General features: G+C 42.5%; 1 protein-coding gene across 1 annotated transcript in view; it reads left to right on the forward strand.

Moving 5' to 3' along the window:
• Positions 1-3,807: 3,807 nt before the first annotated feature.
• The window catches only part of REL (REL proto-oncogene, NF-kB subunit), a 40,307-nt gene continuing 30,144 nt past the window's right edge, over positions 3,808-13,970 (forward strand). The window contains exons 1-2 of the mRNA XM_027653731.1: positions 3,808-3,953; positions 4,646-4,730. Of these exons, the coding sequence (XP_027509532.1) occupies positions 3,876-3,953; positions 4,646-4,730 (163 nt within the window). The 5' untranslated portion in view covers positions 3,808-3,875. The remainder of the gene's footprint in view (positions 3,954-4,645; positions 4,731-13,970) is intronic.

Consider the following 13,970-nt stretch of genomic DNA (forward strand, 5'->3'; position numbering starts at 1 on the left):
GGTTTCCTGGCCCCAAACCCGTGGTGGGGGCGGGCAGGGGGGGCCGAGGGCTGCGTGTGCTGCGATGGTGTCGCTGCAGCGCTCCCAGGGTTCCTCCTGGGAACAGCCCTGGGCTGCTCCCACCCCGGCCACCATCCTGGGGAGCCACCACAGCCCCCTGCTTCCCGCCTGGCTCTGCTGTTCTCTGCTTTCCCTGAGTCCTGCCGGGCCAACCGGAGCACAGTGGGGTGTTCCCCACCCTTGATGGGGAGCGAGTGGTGGGATGTTGAGCGTTCCTTGCTGTCTCCCAGCAGGTTGGTCAGCGTGGGCTCCCGGCTGCTGGACCTTGTGTGTTTTTCTGGGAGGATCTTCACAAAGCAGTAGCCTGGGGGCTGATTTTTCTCTTATTCCAGAAAATACTGGTAACCTCTCAGCTGTCTGACCTTCAAGAGATTGGTAGAAAAACCAAACTAGGACCAAAAGAGGACTGGGCAGTTCCTCTTTGCTGGGAAGACACTGTCTGAATCCTCCTGCTGTCTTCTCCCAACCTTCTTTTTTATTCACCCCTCATCTTTTTTTCATTTCTTCTGATCTCATGCTCTTGCCTGCCTTCTTTTCTCTCTGATAATTCACATTTCCCTTTCTCACCTGAATCCATCTTTTTCTCCCTCTGAATTTGAGCCAGGTAATACATTATTCGGTGACGATGAGTAAAAATCCCGGGAGTCCCGAAACCAGGGGAGAAATAACCTACTACCCTGTTTGAGTTTCAGTGTGTGGCAGCCTGGCAATCAGCTGCCTACTGTGGGGACCATCCAGCTCACTCTCTTCATGTCTGTGCAATGGAGAGAAAGCTAAAAATTTTGGCTACTGAAAGCAAGTCTGGTAAGCATGTGCGAGGTCAGTCTTATAAAAGATCCAACATGTGCCAAGTTCTGTGTGTCCTTTCAGAGGAAGAGCAAAAACTCCCAGTAGTGACACCAGCACGGCCTCCTTGCTAAATTTCATGTCCCTGTTTCTAAAATGTGCAGAAGTTTCTTAAAAGCTGTTGTAAGAATTCTTTGAATATAATTAAAACATATGTTCCCCGTGATCGTTCTTAGAAATGACTTGAGTCATGTTTGTTCTGTTTTTCCTACAAAAATAATCTGGAGGGGGCAATATGTGCAATCATACTCCAAAGAAAAGGTTTTGGCAAACTGGGAGTAACTGAAAATGTGGCCTTAAAACAGGAAGTGTTGACTAGCCATGACCAACAAAGTGTGTTGATGGTAATATGATAAAAATAAAACGAGAGGTAATGCTGTAGCAAGTAGGTGCTAAAGTTAGAATTGCTTTAATCCGTGCAGTTTGAATTTTAATTCTGCTCTTTTTTTTCCAGTGTGGCCACTTGGCCAGAACAGGGAGCTATCACACATATTCTGTCTCAGTGCTTGCATGCCAAGAAGAAAAGCTGAGGTTTAGTGAACCACTTGATGTGTAAGTGCTTGGCCCTACGCCTTCAGCACTGCTGTGGAATGATGTTTGTTGTGATTTTTGTCAGGTTGTTTTTCCCTTTCTTATGTATTTGATGCTGAATTTACATTTTATTATGTACAGAATTTTCCACTCCTTCAGCAGGAGGACATAACCCTGCCTTAGTGAGCAACACAACAGAGATTTCTAATAACTAAACTAAAGAAGTACCAGCTATTTGAAGTCTATACATTTTCTGCTCTCTTAAAACGAAACAGGCATTAGACTGTCAGCAAACTGAAAGCTGCTCCTGATTCTGAATTTTATTTATGAAACCAGAAGTCTTCAAGTATTTCTTGCAAGGCCTGTAACTGGTCATCACATTCACTTCTGGTTTTGCCTGGATGGTGTAGCACGTGTTAATTTTCTCCACTCATTTTGAGTGGTTTTACAGGTCTTTAACCGAGACTGTACTTTTTCTGCTGTTTAGGATAAGGGCTGTTGGGAGAGTGTGAAAAGCAACCCAGTGTGGCTTTTGCTCAGAGCATTTACCCCAAATATAAAATACCCGATTTTTGTCAAGTCACGAAACAATAGGAAGATCGTGGGAACAGCATTTTTTTCTGGAGCAATAGGTTTGCAGTAATTTGGTTAAAATCAAGTGAGACACAAACACACCCCTGGAAATTGTATATTGAGGAAAATGACTATGTTGCAAACAGTGAAGTACAAGGAATGAGAAGGCCAGGGAATCCCCTGTTTCTGTTCCCTCTCCTGTTCACCCACTAAATAAATCCTGGCTTACACCAAATGGTAAGTTGTGCAAGTAGAGAGATGTTTGCTGGGCTGTCATTCAGAGTAAATGTTTGGTACATTTAAAAAAAATTATCAATCAGTTGACTAACTAAGTAACATTCCTCTTCCAGAAATGAGTAATCAACAGCATGTTAATTTTCTCTCCCCTTCATACATGTTGTGACTTCAAGTGGGGAAAATTCAGTAAAGGTAATATCTGTGTTCTCCAGACTCTGCTTATTTCAAGTTATTTTGAGTTTGCCTTTCAGTAACACGTAAATTGAGATGGATTGTCCAGAAGCCCAACTGTGGAGCTCAAATACAGGTCTGTAGGTTCAAACTCAAATCTTGTTCAGCCTTAAAGGTCACTACTGATTTCGGTGGCTGTGATGTCAGTGGGGAAACCCTGCTGCACTTTTGTATGTCCTCGTGCAAAGGTCTAAAAACGTCAAACAAAAGCAAAGCCACTACTTAGAAAAATTTAAGGCTACGGGGTAGAAACTAACCACAGGTTCTCAGTGACTTCTAAGCAAGACCTGATTTCATCAGCTTCTGCTTCTGTGTGAACTTCAGTCTGTTCTCAGTCAACCTGTTTAGCTTAGATTGTTTTGGTTTTCAGCTACTTAAGAGCTTTTGTTGACAAACAACCCATGGGATGATGATCTATTTGTTAAGTAATGGATGCCACTAACGACAGTGTTTAAGGTGACTTCTTATCCGAAATGACTGGACAGGAGATGAACCAGAGTGCCCACCAAAAGTTCCTTTTTTCCAAGACTTACCCTTACACTGTGTTAAAATCTTTTTTTAGCACTTAATAAGTCTTTACAATTTTTCTGAGAAGTTGTGTTTTTTGAAAAAAAATCTGCTTTAGCAGATGAGGAATCTAAGGCGTAGAGATTTATGAAGGGTCAGACAGAAATTTTGTGGCTAATACCAGAAACTGAAGCCAAGTTCCCTGAATGTGTGAGATTGTGTTGTTTGACCCTTTTTCTTCAGTCAAGTTGTCTGTGTCTGCAGTGGGGATTCCCAGTACATAACAGTTACTGTATCTGGCTAAGGACTGTTATAAGGACTCTAGTAACTATTTCTAGAGACTAAAACTGACACCAACCTCTGACTCCTTTTTATTTATTTTTTTAAAACCACTCTATTTGTTTTAGCCCACTGTTCTTGTTGGTTTTTTTATAAACTTGCAAATTAAACAACTTTTCTTATCAGACCTTGACTTAAGAAGAAAAAAAAAAAATAATCGCAAATCTGTTTCCTGCTTATTTTTGTTTCTCCACAAAAAAGTCCCACTAAGAATTTTAACACGGCAGGGGGACTGTCAGATCCAAGTTAACACCTTGCTAAGTGCTGCTATGTAAGTTCTTATGTCTTACTGTTGTGGGAATGAGTGAGGTCAGTTGGGAGAAATCCCAATAATTCCCAACAGTAGAACTGAAAAAAAAAATACGGTGACGTATTTTCTAAGGAGTTACTACTAATCTCTACAAAAAAATGAATGAACACTAAATATATGTCCTTATTTAAAAGAAACATGAATGTTATGTGTGTGAACTGGTATATTGTTATTTTTTTTTCTGAGTGAATGACAGAGTTTACAGCAAGTTGCTCAAAGCCATCTCCCTTACAATACCTAAATGAATATTCTGTTTGCAGGGCTGTGGACTTTTATCACTCAGACAAAATTACAGTCAACTCAAGTGGAAGCATTGCCTGTAAGTGAGGGGTGTGACTGGGTTCTTGACTCTTAACTGTAGTGCTATGAATGTGTTATTGCCTGACCCCAAACTTAATAAACTTATTCCTGGAATCAAAGCTTGTTCAGTGCAGTGAACACACACAAGGAGCATCACTCCAGCACCCAAGAATGTGCTGTTGTTTCATGAGTTGCTTAAATCCCCTCAAATAAAGGTGGAAGAAACACTCTGTTGAGGGAAGTTGGCACGCCCCTTCAGCTTTAGGAGTGTGAATTTTCCCAGATTTCCCAAATAAAGCTGTTGTTCAGTCTCTGCTTAAGCGTGTTATGAGCCAAGATGGAGACACCCTCGTGAAGGCAGCCACAGAGAATTGTGGCTCCTCTCCATCTCACTGGGCCAGGACAGGAATTTATGGAGATACCAAACATCTGTTCACAAAGCAGTGCTGTGCACACAGCATTGGGAAGCTCTGGATTGGAAGACAGCCAGGATCTCTTGCAAAAGTTGAAAGAATTGCGGGTTAGAGACTTATGAAGGGGAGGATATTGCAAAAGAGAAGTGGACAGGATGGTTGGAGCATAGAATGGTAATGGTTGCTGTTATGGAGTGGAAAAAAACAACCCTTCAGTAACCTTTAGTTAAGCAGTGGCTACTTTGCTGTGTATTGTTCTCATAAACCATAATCAATTTGGGGTTTTTTATTATTTTAGGAGGTTCTTGCCACCACCTTCGTCCCTGGCACGGCTGAGTCCTCCTCTTCTTTCCTGGCTGGAGACTTCTGCTTCATCAGTTGTGGTGAATCAAGTATCTGTGTATAGTTAAGGAGCCAAATGCTCTGTTAAAGGGACCAAAATAACACTATGTTTATTTACCCCAGGTTTTTGTTATTTCAAATTAATTACAGGGATGTTTATGAGGGCAGGGTTGTTGACCACACATATATAGGTTGTTCATAATGCATATAGTCTGGGAGAAACTGTAATTGCTATGCTAAATGTAATTTATTCTGTGGTTCCATCCAGCTATATATTTAATTTTATTTTTCCATTCTTCTTCTAGGGGCGCTAGTAAACATTCTTCCAAGTAGGGATGGTAATGATGAGACAGTAATTGTCTGAGTAAATTATCCAAGCAGTTGCCTTTCTTTTTTTTTTCCTTTTTTTTTTTTTTTTTTTGTGTTCACTTCCTACATTTCTGGTGTCCTCTGGCATCAGAACAGAAGTAGAAGTTAGTCCTAGGCTATGTAAATTAAAACTTCTGTCTACGTTACAATTAAAAACATGTCAGGTCACATGGTTTCCACTTGACCAGTTACAGCAGTGCTGTTTTGCAAATAAGGTTTTAACTGTGTTGCAAGTGTGAAGTCCTGAACTGACCAAGTCTGTAGTAACTGGGTCACCTGCCAGAGTTTTTTCTTTCTGTGATGTAGGTCATGGGAATATTTGCAGAAGCAAAAGTGCTGTAATTGCATAGCTGGACCAGTCTTTATGTTGACATTGAAGCTTAAAGATGCATATTCAGGAGGCAGAAACAATATCATGTGTAATTAAGATGCGTAAAAGGAATATGAATTCTAGTTTTAAAAAATCCAGCAGTTAAATGAGGTGGATTTTTGAAGTAACATTGTTGTTATTTTTAGGTTTACTTCCTAATGGCTTTTTGTACCCCAAGAGCACAGATATTGCCCACTGTTGGGGAAAGTGAATTAGTAGCAGCAGCATCTTGTCCAGCTGAATATTAAGGGTCTAACACTGGGGGAAAAGAAAGCTGAAATTAAAAGAACAATTAATGAAAACTGGAATTAAAGCTTTTTCTTGCAGCAAGAGCTTTCTCCTGGGACCTGTAGTTTCACTTGGTGGGCCAGGTAAGTTTGAAAGACTTGGGGCAGTAAAAGTATCTGGATGTGAATCAGGTCTCAGTACCAATTTCAGAATTGCACCAGTCTCTCTGCAGGCTGTTTGGAGGTGGGTGTGGACCATAATGAATACTAATGAAGTGTAGTAGCTCCCTGTACTTTAGGCAAGTGTCTCTGCCAGTACCATGGCCCAGTCTCTTGGAATCAGCCAGGTACAGAATTCACTCCTTATTGGACTATGCAGCATCTGTACCCTTGGGAACAGATTTGGGGTCTCTTACTGAGCTATGAGTCTCCACTGTCTCAAAAGCTTTGAGATACTCTTAAATCTGGATTGGTTTACTCACTCGATTTTTCCTTTTACAGGGTAAGGAAAGGTGGTAAGGAAAACTGAAACAGCTGAAAAAACTGAATTATCTCTAAAAAGTCACAATCTTCTTTAGACCTCTAAATTCGGCTTCTCTGATGATTTTTTTAAAAGCAAATGGTTATGTAGATTGACAGAAATACTTTGCAAATTCAAATGGGAACTTTGCTCTCCATTTAATTTCTGTTATGCAGATGGTTGTTTATGCAGGTTTCCTTTTAATGGAAACTCCTGGAAAAGGCACAGTCAGCTGTCTTTGGCTACTTTTGGAGACGAGAGCTCAGGATGCCACACAGAGACCGGCCCTCTGCTTTGCACACGAAAATCTTCACCCTCTTGCTCTGGAAGAGGCAGGAAACCACAAGAGTGTGAGGAACAGTGAGGGGCAGACACAGTGAGGTGTGCTGGGAAGGCAGAATTTGGGTGCCCTGTCAGGAAATCGCAGTGGTCACCACGAGGGGGCATTTTATTGAGTCACCACAAACCCAACGGTGTTACTCAGTCACTTGGGGCAGTGGCATCAAGGGACAGGTTGTTGTGTGAATCAGGAGTTAGGGCAAGGGAACAGTAATCAGAGACTTTATTCCAAATGCCCCCAACTCCTTAGTTTCTGCCCTTTTGGTGCTGGAGCCTGTAATGCTTAGCTTAGAACCCCTGGGGATGGTGCAATGCAGGAGTTAAGTAACAGATACCTGTCTCAGCCTTTGTGAAACAGATAATTCAACAGGTCGACTTTCAGCACTGCTGACCTGACTTGCACCCCAGGGTCTCGTTGGAGACTAATCAAAAGTGGAGCTGGGATATCAGTGGCTTTACTGAGTATAATTTGTCTTTTCTCCATCTGCCTGTTAAGGAACCTTTCCATTAAGCAATTACCTTTTCTTTACATTCAACTTTATATATGACATTGCCCTTCTAGCCCTTGTTCTAATTAATCCTTCTTGCTACTGGCTCTTTTCTGTCATGTCTCTCTTGGGTTAGGCCTTCTCCTTTCTCTGGTTCCTGCATGTACTTGCCAGAAGCAGCTTGTGGTAGCAATTCTCCTTTTGTGTCTGTTGTGTTTCCATTCAGCAGGCTGTGTCTAAAGCTGTTATTTCCACTGAACAGGGGAAAAAAAAAAAATCTGTTCAGTTCCTTTTTCTCGATGCTTATTGTGCAACAGATCTCTTGAAGAATTCTTCTTCTTGGCTTGTTGTTCCTTTTAATTAAAAATAAAAAAAAAAGATTGATATGTGTGTTCTATACTCACATACACTGAGTAAAGCAGATGATTATTTATGCAGGTTTGCTTTCAATGGGAACTCCTGGAAAAGGCACAGTCAGCTATCTTTGGCTACATTTGGAGATGAGAGCTCAGGATACCACACAGTGAGTAAATACCTGCAGTAGTTTTTCCAGGCATCTGAAAATGTTCTGAGTCTCATGGTGCCTGACCCGTTTACTATACCTAAGGCACAATATTTCAGACAGAAAACCCAGAGGGTGTTGTCTGGATTTTATCTGTTTCCAGCAATGTTAACATTCATAAGTGGAAATACCGTGTGCAAGTGAGTATTTATCAAATTCATTGTTATAGGAGAGGTCAGCCACAACATTGATTACAAAAACCATGTCAGACTTTCCCCAAATGTCCTAAGTGACGAGTCATGCAGCAACTGCCAAATGAACAAGACTGTGAAACAGCAAAACCGATGGCTGTTCTGGGTGAGAAACCAGGGGCCTTCAACCTTTGGATTCAGAAAGCTCAGACAAGTGAGTGTAGCCTTGCTAGGACGTCGGCCTTTTTAATAAATCTGAAGTATTTTATTGCAGCATAGCAGTAAACTGGATGCATAGGCACAAAGTGCACACAGCAGTGGGGTGAAGCAGTGGAGTTGGTTGTGGGTTACTGGAGTTTGTGGCCCAGTGCTGCCAGTAAGATTTTGCGCCACCTGTGAGGTGCCACCTGTGACACACAGCCCTGGGCAATTTGTACAAAGGGCTCCTGTGGCTCCAGATAAGAGGTGTAGGGCCAGTTTACAAACTGCAGGTTTGCTTTGCATGTGTAGGAGGACTTTGTGTGTGAACTTGTCCCAGAAGGTGTTATGTGTTTACGTTGGGCCTGAAGAGTGGTGTCACTCTCTGTCATTCCTGGCTGTAATCCTTTAACTGTACAAGTCAGAATTTACAGGGATCATTGGGCTAGAGATCTAATTTGATCTCTTACACCTTAATTTTCAAAGGAGCTATATCTGGTGGGATTGTACTAAAACTATGTACCTTTTTACCTCTTTATTATTGGCTGTAGATGTGGTCTTTTTACGTTCTTGGAGCTCAGGGTGATGTTAAGTAGCCTAAACTCCTTGTGAACCCTGAGGAAAAAGAGATGTCTTCTAATAAAAACCTGAATGAGTGATTGTTATCTTCTGTAGGTGTCTCCAGTGCATAGTGACTGGCTGGTACATGCTGAGATTTTGGGGAGCAGGGGAGTTACTTTAGACGTACCTTGCCTATATATTTGTAGTATGTTACAACTAAGGTACTCCTAACAGCTTGCTGTTGCCAAAGGGACAATTCCCATCCTTCCTTCTGTTTGTTTTGTGGCTGCAGAAAGAGCAATTCTGTTGCTTCCCTTTGAGGCAGCAACAGTGATCTGGCTTATAGAGGTAATGTGTTTGAAAAAAATCTTTCTGGGCAGAAAAAGGTTGTTTTCTGCTGGTTTAGCTCCTTGTGCTCAACCTGAGCTCACCTCTTCCCTAAGTCACCTCCTTACAGCTCTTCTGCATTAGATGAATCTCGACTGGCATAAGGAAGGAGTTTGCAGCTTGTCCATTGCAGAGGTCACTAATCAGCTTCACTGTAGCTTCACTACTCAGGTTTTTTTTCCTTTGCCTGCCAACAAACATGAGAAGTTCTTCTCTGTTCTCTCTGTTCAAACAATGCAACTCCCAAGCTGTGATGTGTGTTCATAGCACTGGGATGAGGAGAAAGGAAGGGGAAGCACATGAGACGTCTGGGGGAGAAGGTGCCTGAGGACTTCTGCTCTAAACGCTAACTCTGGGAAGGAAGGAGCCCAAATTAGAAATTGCAGAGAATTTTATCAATTCCTCAAGCTAAAAATACAGTGTTATGCTACAGTTCCATGACATTAATACTCTGTCAGGAAGCAAGCACCTCTGCCCAAATCTGTCTTCCAGAACCTCGTTCTAGCCTCAGTGCCACCACATTCCTTCCTGCCGGCACAGTTATTTCTGTGATTGTACATGGAACTGGCTCAGTAAAAGCAGAGCCAGCAGAAAACCAATGATCTTGTTTCCTCCAGGTGACTTTGAAGCAAGCTCCTGTGCCTCCAAAGGAGCGCTTGAGAAACACAGGAGCCAGTTACCTGGAGGGAAGGAGACAAAGAGGAGGGACTGCCTCTTCCTGACACTACCACAGTCTGGAGTGTCCATGAAACTGTCGTGACTTGACACCCATGTAACAAGCGGTTCATCCCCGAAGAAGTTGCATCATGAGTGGATAAGGTAGAAATGTGGGAGCAGGGGAAGTATCCTCTCTGATTTCTCTTGGGGAAATTGAGGCTTAGAGAATGAAACAGCTTGCCCAAGAGTAGAGAGGCTGGCTTGCCAAGAGCCAAATTCCAGTCTCCTGAATCACAGCCTTGTGCCTTATCCACAAGACCAACCTTTCTCTATTAGCATTTCCTTTCTCTCCACCCTGTTTTGAGGAGGAGGCACAGTAGCATTGTTCTATGTCAAACAAACTCAAAGTGTGGTACAGGAGTGCTTCCAGCAGAGTGGCTTGAACAGCCTTTGAGTTTATAATTAATCTGGAAGCCATGACTTCTTTGGGAATGGCTTCTGCATTAGAACCTTCCCCAGGACCAATAACCACAAAAGCTTTAACCACCAAGAGGTCTAAAAGTGTTTAAAGAGGCCTTTGAGATTAAAAAAAATACTTCAAACAAGGCTTCCTAAAGGCATGAGGATTGGAAATTGCTAATCTGGGGAGTATGTGAGGCTTGAGATACAGTGGACATCAAAACAGGACCTAACTTTATTCCATAAAGAGAAAAGGGAATGATTTTATTGTTTTCATTGCTAGTAGGATATACCTTATTAGGAGAGCCATATTCTGAAGTACCTTAGTGTCTGCTTAACCAGGCCAGTAACAAGGGACTTATCTTTGATCTAAGTCAGATAGCTGGGAACAGGAAATGAAGGCTTAACAGTTTGCCTGTGCTGCTCTCCTGTCACAGCAGCTTCATTGGGCAATGCCTGTGCTAAGCACCACCTGAAGGGCCATCAGCCTTGGCTGGTCAAACACCATGCCAGACACTCAATCCTTTGCTGCAAGAGGTGCTGGGTTTTGGGTTGTTTTGTTTTTTTTTCCTCCTCCACTGTTCTGATGTTCCCTGCCAGGACAGGAAGCTTTATTACTTACAGCAACGTAGGTGTTACCTGTGCTGGTGCAGCAGCCGGTGAAAAGCAAGAGGAGAGGACTTGTCTTTGGGCCTGATAAGTGGGGGGAAATGGCATCTTAAACCACTGGCTTTAACTGGAAGACAGGAAGTAAAGCGCTGGATCAGACTGGCCTGAAAATTCTGGTATCTCACCTGCCTCCGGCTATAGCCAAAGTCAGCTGACAAAAACACTAGTGATGCACCTGGCTTCTGTTAAGCAATGCTGGAGGAGGGGAATTCCGTCCTGCTTTTTGCAGAGATCTGCATATACCCAAAGTTATCTCATGTTCTTACGCTTCATGTCAGCTGCTGACGAGGTTTCTGTGATTGCCAGAGCTCTCCTGAAACCCTCTACTTCACCTCACTTCCTGGGATGGTCCCTCTGCCATAGATTCCAATCACAGCAGAACAGGATTGATTATGTGGAATAGAGGGATCTATCATTATGCTTGCATGATTTTGAGTAAGGCCTCTTTCCTGTGCTTAGGTTTCTGCCTTTTACTTGGGAAGGCTTCTTGGTTTCCATAGAGCTTTCCCCTAGTTTAGGAACATGAATGTTTTATAAAACAGCCACGCTGGGCTTAGACTAAAAGATCCTTTTGTCCCACTGTTGTGCTTTTCTCTGGGCATCAGATTAATGCTGGAGAGAATAAAACCATCAAGAAAATGTCTCCTTTCACACTGTCCTTCCTCCAGTAACTTTGTTCAAAGGCTTCCTGAGCCAGATCTGGTCCCTGCATATTGCCATGATGGGAGTGTATAGATCTTATACAGTGAAACACCTCATGTGCTTGGTTGTCCTCTAATTTTATTGAAGAGGGAAGGAATAGGGATAAAGTTCTGTGGTTGCTAAAGAAGTGAAAGCCACTCATATTTTCTCTTAAAAGTAATATCAAGCAGCAGTTTGCACCGTGGACACTGGTGTGTATGTGAAGTACCACCTGAATTTCAAACATGCAGTCTTAAGGATTATCTTTGAGTGGCCTGTTCCTGCAAGCCCTAAGACTCGGAGTTCAAAAGAGCTGGGGAAAAGTAGGGAATGTTTGTTATGTTTTAGTCATAACATGGTCTTTGTATTGCCTGGAATACTGCCCTTAATTTCACATTGGTTTAGATCTATACTCTAGAATAACATTTTCCTTCCACATAAATGTGTAGATAGTTCTGTTTTGAGCCACAGAGTTTCCCAGGTGCCTTGGTCTGTGTTTATTTAGTAGTGTCACAGGCTAGAGAAGTAGGTGGACACCAGAGGTATAAACTGTATTTGGGGAAGCACCTAAATTCATTCTTCCTGAGGTGCCACACTTTACTATCTGAGATTTTTGCAAACCAACCTGAAGATAAGTAAGGAAAAGCATTTAGTCACTTCATATGCCTGTCCTGACAACTTGCTTTATATCCAAACACATAACTCATATCTGCAGCTTCAGCTTTTTTCTTTTTTTTTTTCCTGTGACCTGCAGGGATGCCCTCAAATTGGCAGCATTTCTCCAGCTGTTGGCATCTTTGAACCTATTCCTGAAAATGCAAGAGAAAAGCATCTACCCTGCCTTCAACCCCCAGCTACCATCCTAAGAGTGTTTTGTTTGTGGTCTCTTTGTCAGTGAGTGCTTTAGGGTTGTGTGTATGTGCACTGTAAAGTCTAAGTTTGATTTAGAATATTAGAGCCACTTTCCTGCTTTATTTTACATCATCAATCATAGGGAATCCAAGAAACCCTTGAAGACATAAAAAACTAATCCTAATTTCTCATAGTTTTAGGGCACTTCTGGTTTCTTTTGTGTTAGTTGGGGTGGGTTTTTTTGTGGGAAATAAAATGAAAAATCATGTTCTTCTGGCAAGAAACTAACCCATTACCACAGAATTATTTTATCATAATATCTAAATAATGTAGCTTTTCTACCCCTTCATCATCTAGAATTAATGTCACAGACGTTTTGATTATCCTTGTTGTCCCCTAAGATTCTAATCTTCCAGTTTCAGTTATGAATTTGACAGGGGTGTAACAGTCCTACCATGTGATGAATGATGAATCTTAAATAAGGAAAGTTTTGCTTGCAGGATGGAGAAAGATATTTTCCATTTATAGGAAATACGATGATAGTTTATAACGTTATAAAGAAAAGTCCTGTTAAGAGGAGATGGACTACAAGGTAGGAAGAATAACAAGCATTGAGCAGTGTTTTTTGCTTCTCTACCTGGGTTGGTGTCTGGATTTGCAGGTTATAGAACAGCATTTTCTGTGGTGGTTCATTTCTGTACATCCCAATAACCTTTGCTTTAAAAAAAAGAATAGTGAGAAAAAGAAATGTAAAAAAACCTACCAGTTTTGGACCTTGCTTCGAGTGCTCTTTGAGGCTTTCCTTGGTGTTTTATTTATTCCTTCTTCATGAATACTAATCATTGAACTACATGGGCAGTGTGTTCCATTCCCAAAGTAAAGACTTAAGAAAAACCTTTAAATTTTGTTGCTAAGTGTAGTCTTGCACCACAGCTAGGTGTGGCCTTCCTGTTCCTTTGTGTTCCTCTTTTTACAGGTGTTTTTTAATTCCCCCTCTAGATTTGCTTGTTTGTTACTGACCCTTCCACCTGAGCCAAACTTGGGGCTCTGGGGTTATTCCCAGTGTCCAGCTCCTTTGCTTGATCTCGCTGTGTCAGGGCCGAGCTCTGAAGGTTTGGTAGGTTTAAAGTTGTTCATTGTGACCTTAATCAGTTTGCTGATGATTAGTTTTTCCTTTCCTTCAGTATTGGTCTCTCCCCAGTATGTACAGCTCTGTTATTGAATTAGAGTGGGTTGGGAGGGGCCTTCAAAGACCATCTGGTTCCAACTCCCCTGCTTTGGGGCAGGAGCATCTTCCACTAGAGCAGGTTGCTCTGAGCCCCATCCAGCCTGGCCTTGAGCTCTTCCAGGGGTGGGGAAAAGTAGGGAATTTAGCTTCTCTGGCTAGCCTTGTTCCAGTGCCCCACCACCCTCACAAGGAAGAATTTCTTCCTAAATATCCCATCTAATCCTACCCTCTGTCAGTCTGAAGCCAAGCCCTCTTGTTCTGTTACTACAGGCTTTGGTAAAAAGTCTGTCCTCGTCCTTCTAATAAGCCCAATGCTAGAAGGTAGGAGACTTGGATAGGTACTGGAAGGCTGCAGTAGGGTCTCCCTGGAGCTTTCTCCAGGCTCCATGCAGCTGAGGAAAAGATGGGAGCTGGGTCTCTTGGGGCTGACAGAGTGGGAAATAGGGCTGTCGGAGTGCTGTAGGGATGCTGCTGGAAAGAAAGGTGAGGGTACGGACCGAAACAGGCTCAAGTTCCCTCTGCCGCGCGCTGAAATCCGAAGGGCTGAACTTTTTCCCTTTGTGCCTCCGGCTACCGGGAAGGG

Source organism: Corapipo altera, unplaced genomic scaffold (assembly GCF_003945725.1).
Source record: "Corapipo altera isolate COAL_440 unplaced genomic scaffold, ASM394572v1 70, whole genome shotgun sequence".
NCBI lineage: Eukaryota > Metazoa > Chordata > Aves > Passeriformes > Pipridae > Corapipo > Corapipo altera.